The sequence below is a fragment of the Alosa pseudoharengus genome, unplaced genomic scaffold (assembly GCF_046254945.1).
Source record: "Alosa pseudoharengus isolate Yale_2024_CS ecotype anadromous, Long Island Sound unplaced genomic scaffold, YU_APseudo_1.1 YU_APseudo_1.1_scf_17, whole genome shotgun sequence".
Taxonomy (NCBI): Eukaryota; Metazoa; Chordata; class Actinopteri; order Clupeiformes; family Clupeidae; genus Alosa; species Alosa pseudoharengus.
The window spans coordinates 16567255-16574372 of record NW_027468640.1 but is presented as its reverse complement, the minus strand read 5'-3'; the positions used below and the strand labels follow the sequence as shown (position 1 = coordinate 16574372).

Genomic DNA, 7118 nt, shown 5'->3' with positions numbered 1-7118 from the left:
GGGGAGGGGTGGCCCCCGGGGTCCAAACGTTTTCTTTATGTAAAAGCCTAGTGGGGCTACATGCCCACCAAGTTTCATGTGCCCTGGTGTTTCGGTGTCCCGGGAATCGTTGACCAAAAATTCCGGAAGTAGATGACGGAAGAAAAAAAGTAAAAAACACTAGCTGCACTAGTGGCGGTCATAATTATTGCACAGGTGGGAAAGCTGGATCGATCATTTTGCTCTTGCCATTAATCTTTTTATTTTATGATATACATATTTTTGTCAGAAACCTCTATACAAGATATGCAAACTGGTTAGTACAACAGATAAAGTTAAATACATACAAACAAACACACACACACAGAGACACACACACAGGCACACCACACACACACTTACATACAGACACCATACACGTTCTCTCTTATTCCAACATATTCACATTCCTCACAACGTATATGCTATGTCCAATAAATACATGGATAAATAAAGTTATAAATAATCACTGACACTACATAATGAATGATACAGCATAAAATTATACTATTGGTAATTTCAATAAAAACAAAGTCCATTGCAACCCCTTTTCCTGTGTTTACAGGCCTTCAGTCAATCCGGGCTATGCAAATGTAATGCCTGTCAAATGTCAAAAGTGGAAACATTTCCTTCATGGGGAGTTGATGGGGAGTATTGGGGGGGGGGGGGGGGGGGCAGGCACACGGGGCGTCTACCAGGACTGCGTGGCAATGATGGCCAGGAGGGTGAGGCTGAAGGTGGTTCCAAGACTGATCCTGCTGGTGATGTCTCCTGAGCTGACGGCTGCAGGGCGACAAACAATGTTAGGTGGACAATGTTAGGTGGACAACACCCAGATTAGGTAAAAACGTCATTTGTTCACATAATAGGACAGACGAGAACACGATGTAATAACACCCATTAATGGTTTAGGCAGGGCAATATTGGTAGATAAGTTAAAAAAATATTTGACAACAAGCATTGTTTCACAAAAAAGAGATGCAGTCACATTAGAAATCTAGACCGCTGGTACCAAATATCTCCATATAGGACTCACAAAGAAATTAGAGGTGGCTGTCAGTTAAGAAATGATTGGATTGGATATAGTGTTCAAATAAACTCACCTGTGCCATTCACTGAGACAATGTTAATAGTCAGGTTGCCACTTGCTGCTGCTCGCACCATGGTGTTGTATATGGCGGTTGCACTTGGTAATGTGGCGTTGTATGTGAAGTAGAGGTTTGATTGGGTTACATAGGAGTTTGCGTAAACTGTCCCATCCCTGAGGAAAAAAAATGTGGTTAATTAGAAGGGCTTCACTTGATTGGTTGACACCAAGTAGCAACTAAGTACAATCCATCGGGGAATTTATTTGAATATAAATTCAGAACATGTCAAAATAACATTGATGCTAGTGCTACTTTCATGTTTATTTATTTATAGTTATGAATGCTTTATAGCATTCTTATGAATGTGTTTATAATGATTAATGGGTATTGGGTTTATAAGTGTTACCTGTGTATATTTTGGGGATAGCATATCTATACAATATCAATAAAAGATCATTAAAAGATAATTACGTGTATGTTGTGGGGTTCAAAGAGACAAAGTTTGTAGAGTAATCTTCCAAAAAGAAGGGCTCCAGCTGAAAAGGGGAATCAAATAGAGTTAAACGTCATTCAGACTGCAAGCGACTAGTGAAAAGAGACCAAGTAATGTTAATATAGCCAAATTCAACAATTACAATCGAAATAACCACTTGTGACCCGAATCATTACGCACCAAGTTAAAAGGATTTCAACTTGATTTGAATTTCAATTTGTTCTTCTTAGAATGATTTCAACAATGTATTGGCCTATATGTAACCTATATGCTTTAGACCTAGACTTAACTAACTCGTACTTTTCCCAGACAAACATTGTATAATCAATACAATCTTCTATTTTGTCATAAATTTATTATTGCAGACTTACCTCAGATTTAATTTTGGATGTCGTATCACGGTAGGCAGTTGAGTTGACAGCGGCCAGAGTAATGGCAGAAGACTCATTGGTGATGGTGAACGGAACATTGGCAATCATCTGTGGCTCGTCTGTGAAACAAAATAACCTGTGGTAAGTAATTGTACGTGTGTGGTGTGTGTGTGTGTGTTTGTGTGTGTGTGTGTGTGTGTGTGTGTGAGCATAAAATGCTACAGTTAAGATCAGTCTGATGTTTGATACTTAGCTTTGTTAAAAAAACGAGAAACTCACGGAGAACAGAGATTGTGCTTGTGTCCACAGACAGGTTGGCGGGGCTGGGCTGCTCTTTCAGTTGCTCGAGCACCTCCGTTGTGTCAGGGACAGTGTCTGGTACAGACTGATCAAACTCCACATTCATCTCTGCCTCTGTGTTGTCTGCGCGATAACGGGCTACGGCCCTTTTTAGAAAAAGAGAGAAAATAAAACTCAGTATGAATGTGTTTGTTGAACGGTCGACTTTGATCATAGCCATGGCCATTACCATATGCAAAAAAACTGGTTGTTGCTGGAGAAAATGAGTAGGGCCTAACTTACCTCAGCGATATGACAACGACTCGGAAGAACCTTGACCCATATTTCGCTTGGTAGATTGGTGTGGACTGTGAACACAGAATTATCATTAGGCTATTGGGAACGAATCCAGTCTTATAGCATTACAAACAATATTATCTGTCTTATTACACGGCTCTTCACAAGGCAAGTAGAACGCTCCATTGACTTGAATGGGATTTCCCAAAGTTCTAGCGGTCATTATTTCCGAGGAAAGGACCTCTGAAAAAAATAATGACCGCTGTCAATGGCAACGGAGTTTGTGCTTCTAATTCAGGTATTTCATATCACTACGCAAGGACTGGAACTTCATTCAAAAGTGAAAGCAGACAGTTCTGCCCTACAAAGCCAAAGTGCAGTATCTACAAAAATTTGATTGAACTTAGTTCAGCGTGTGGTGTTCCAAACTATTTGTTTCTCAGCAAATTCCACTGCTGCGCGTCGTGGGCTGGTTGCCCTGTCGGGAGTTATTTTCCCAATAATGACCGGCGTTCTATACATTATCCCTTACTTATTATATGTATATATTATATATATGTCTGATTTAATGTCTTCTTCTCAAAGGTAAAACATTTTTTGTATTTTAGGCAAATCAAATGACTTTAAGTGACTGAAACAGTAATTGTAAATTAGCCTTACCCAGCTAACAATGGAAGCAGCTAGCATCTGGTAAGCTTCAGTTTTGGGGTTGCTGTAATCAGCAATGTAGGTTTTGGTCATCACAAAGCTCATTGTAACTATGTAACGTGGAGTGGTCATTGGAGATGCTGCTGTTGTTGTTGTTGGCGCTGCTGTTGTTGTTGTCGTTGTTGGCGCTGCTGTTGTTGTTGTTGTCGTTGGTGCTGCTGTTGTTGGTGTCGTCGTTGGCACTGCTGTTGTTGTTGTTGGCGCTGCTGTTGTTGATGTCGTTGTTTGCGCTGGTGTTGTTGTTGTTGGAGCTGCTGTTGTTGTTGTTGTCATTGGTGCTGCTGTTGTTGTCATTGGTGCTGCTGTTGTTGTTGTCGTCATTGGCGCTGCTATATTTGTTGTTGGCGCTGCTGTTGTTGGTGTCGTTGTTGGCGCTGCTGTTGATGTTGTTGTCGTTGGCGCTACTGTTGTTGTTGTTGGTGTCGTTGTAGGCGCTACTGTTGGTGCTGCTGTTGTTTTTGTTGGCGCTGCTGTTGTTGGTGTTGTCGTTTCAGCTGCTGTTGTTGTTGTTGGTGCTGCTGTTGTTGGTGTCATTGTTGGCTCTGCTGTTGTTGTTGTTGGCACTGCTGCTGTTGTTGTTGTTGGCGCTACTGTTGTTGTTGTTGGCGCTACTGTTGTTGTTGTTGTCGTTGGTGCTGCTGTTGTTATTGTCGTTTCCGCTGCTGTTGTCGTCATTGACGCTGTTGTTGTTGTTGGTGCTGCTGTTGTTGGTGTCGTTGGTTGTGCTGCTGTTGTTGTTGTTGTCGTTGGTGCTGCTGTTGTTGTTGTTGGCGCTGCTGTTGTTGTTGTTGTCGTTTCCGCTGCTGTTGTTGTTGTTGGTGCTGTTGTTGGTGTCGTTGGTTGTGCTGCTGTTGTCGTTGTTGTTGGTGCTGTTGTTGTTGTTGTTGTTGCTGCTGTTGTTGGTGTCGTTGGTTGTGCTGCTGTTGTTGTTGTTGGCGCTGCTGTTGTTGTTGTTGTCGTTTCCGCTGCTGTTGTTGTTGTTGGTGCTGTTGTTGTTGTTGTTGTTGCTGCTGTTGTTGGTGTCGTTGGTGCTGTTGTTGTTGTTGTTGTTGCTGCTGTTGTTGGTGTCGTTGGTTGTGCTGCTGTTGTCGTTGTTGTTGGTGCAGCTGTTGGTGCTGCTGTTGTTTTTGTTGGCGCTGCTGTTGTTGGCGCTGCTGTTATTGGTGTTGTCGTTTCAGCTGCTGTTGTTGTTGTTGGTGCTGCTGTTGTTGGTGTCATTGTTGGCTCTGCTGTTGTTGTTGTTGTTGGCACTGCTGCTGCTGTTGTTGTTGGCGCTACTGTTGTTGTTGTTGTCGTTGGTGCTGCTGTTGTTATTGTCGTTTCCGCTGCTGTTGTCGCCATTGACGCTGTTGTTGTTGTTGTTGGTGCTGCTGTTGTTGGTGTCGTTGGTTGTGCTGCTGTTTTTGTTGTTGTCGTTGGTGCTGCTGTTGTTGTTGTTGTCGTTGGTGCTGCTGTTGTTGTTGTTGTCGTTTCCGCTGCTGTTGTTGTTGTTGGTGCTGTTGTTGTTGTTGTTGTTGCTGGCGCTGCTGTTGTTGTTGTTGTTGGCGCTGCTGTTGTTGTTGTCGTCGTTTCCGCTACTGTTGTTGTTGTTGTTGGCGCTGCTGTTGTTGGTGTCGTTGTTGCCGCTGCTGTTGTTGTTGTCATCGTTGGTGCTGCTGTTGTTGGTGTCGTTGTTGTTGCTGCTGTTGTTGTTGTTGGCGCTGCTATTGCTGTTGTTGTCGTTTCCGCTGCTGTTGTTGTTGTTGGTGCTGCTGTTGTTGTTGTTGTTGGCGCTGCTGTTGTTGTTGTTGGTGCTGCTGTTGTTGTTGTCGTTTCCGCTACTGTTGTCGTCATTGGCGCTGTTGTTGTTGTTGTTGGTGCTGCTGTTGTTGTTGTTGTCGTTGGTGCTGCTGTTGTTGTTGTTGGCGCTGCTGTTGTTGTTGTTGTCGTTTCCGCTGCTGTTGTTGTTGTTGGTGCTGTTGTTGTTGTTGTTGTTGCTGGCGCTGCTGTTGTTGTTGTTGTTGTTGTTGCTGCTGTTGTTGTCGTCGTCGTTTCCGCTACTGTTGTTGTTGGCGCTGCTGTTGTTGGTGTCGTTGTTGCCGCTGCTGTTGTTGTTGTTGTCGTTGGTGCTGCTGTTGTTGTTATCGTTGGTGCTGCTGTTGTTGTCATTTCCGCTGCTGTTGTTGGTGCTGCTGTTGTTGGTGTCGTTGTTAGCTCTGCTGTTGTTGTTGTTGTTGTTGTTGGCGCTGCTGTTGTTGTTGGTGCTGTTGTTGTTGGTGTCGTTGTTAGCTCTGCTGTTGTTGTTGTTGTTGTTGGTGCTGCTGTTGTTGTTGTTGTCGTTGGCGCTGCTGTTGTTGTTGTTGGCGCTGCTGTTGTTGGTGTCATTGTTGGCGCTGCTGTTGTTGTTGGTGCTGCTGTTGTTGGTGTCATTGTTGGCGCTGCTGTTGTCGTTGTTGTTGGTGCTGCTGTTGTCGTTGTTGTTGGCTCTGCTGTTGTTGGTGTCATTGTTGTTAGTGCTGCTGTTGTTTTTGTCGTTGTTGGCTCTACTGTTGTTGTTGTTGTTGTTGTTGGCTCTGCTGTTGTTGTTGTTGTTGGCCCTGCTGCTGTTGTTGTTGTTGGCGCTGCTGTTGTTGTCATTGGTGCTGCAGTTGTTGTTGTCGTCGTTGACGCTGCTGATGCTGTAGTTGTTGTTGGTGCTGCTGTTGTTGGTGTCGTTGGTTGTGCTGCTGTTGTTGTTGTTGTCATTGGTGCTGCTGTTGTTGTCGTTGGTGCTGCTGTTGTCGTTGTTGTTGGTGCAGCTGTTGGTGCTGCTGTTGTTTTTGTTGGCGCTGCTGTTGTTGGCGCTGCTGTTGTTGGTGTTGTCGTTTCAGCTGCTGTTGTTGTTGTTGGCACTGCTGCTGCTGTTGTTGTTGGCGCTACTGTTGTTGTTGTTGGCGCTACTGTTGTTGTTGTCGTCGTTGGTGCTGCTATTGTTGTTGTCGTTTCCGCTGCTGTTGTCGTCATTGGCGCTGTTGTTGTTGTTGGTGCTGCTGTTGTTGGTGTCGTTGGTTGTGCTGCTGTTGTTGTTGTTGTCGTTGGTGCTGCTGTTGTTGTTGTTGGCGCTGCTGTTGTTGTTGTTGTCGTTTCCGCTGCTGTTGTTGTTGTTGGTGCTGTTGTTGGTGTCGTTGGTTGTGCTGCTGTTGTCGTTGTTGTTGGTGCTGTTGTTGTTGTTGTTGTTGCTGCTGTTGTTGGTGTCGTTGGTTGTGCTGCTGTTGTTGTTGTTGGCGCTGCTGTTGTTGTTGTTGTCGTTTCCGCTGCTGTTGTTGTTGTTGGTGCTGTTGTTGTTGTTGTTGTTGCTGCTGTTGTTGGTGTCGTTGGTGCTGTTGTTGTTGTTGTTGTTGCTGCTGTTGTTGGTGTCGTTGGTTGTGCTGCTGTTGTCGTTGTTGTTGGTGCAGCTGTTGGTGCTGCTGTTGTTTTTGTTGGCGCTGCTGTTGTTGGCGCTGCTGTTATTGGTGTTGTCGTTTCAGCTGCTGTTGTTGTTGTTGGTGCTGCTGTTGTTGGTGTCATTGTTGGCTCTGCTGTTGTTGTTGTTGTTGGCACTGCTGCTGCTGTTGTTGTTGGCGCTACTGTTGTTGTTGTTGTCGTTGGTGCTGCTGTTGTTATTGTCGTTTCCGCTGCTGTTGTCGCCATTGACGCTGTTGTTGTTGTTGTTGGTGCTGCTGTTGTTGGTGTCGTTGGTTGTGCTGCTGTTTTTGTTGTTGTCGTTGGTGCTGCTGTTGTTGTTGTTGTCGTTGGTGCTGCTGTTGTTGTTGTTGTCGTTTCCGCTGCTGTTGTTGTTGTTGGTGCTGTTGTTGTTGTTGTTGTTGCTGGCGCTGCTGTTGTTGTTGTTGTTGGCGCTGCTGTTGT

General features: G+C 44.7%; 1 protein-coding gene across 1 annotated transcript; it reads right to left on the bottom strand.

Annotated features, from left to right (window-relative positions):
- Nucleotides 1-213: 213 nt before the first annotated feature.
- Nucleotides 214-3650, bottom strand: LOC143127986 (uncharacterized). Its single transcript, XM_076289673.1, has 7 exons — nucleotides 3207-3650; nucleotides 2553-2617; nucleotides 2250-2416; nucleotides 1971-2089; nucleotides 1578-1642; nucleotides 1122-1279; nucleotides 214-801 (listed from the first exon to the last, which is right to left on the bottom strand). The coding sequence occupies exons 1-7, from the start codon at nucleotides 3573-3575 to the stop codon at nucleotides 710-712; spliced, it is 1035 nt and encodes a 344-aa protein (XP_076145788.1). The 5' UTR covers nucleotides 3576-3650; the 3' UTR covers nucleotides 214-709.
- Between the last annotated feature and the right edge of the window lie 3468 nt (nucleotides 3651-7118).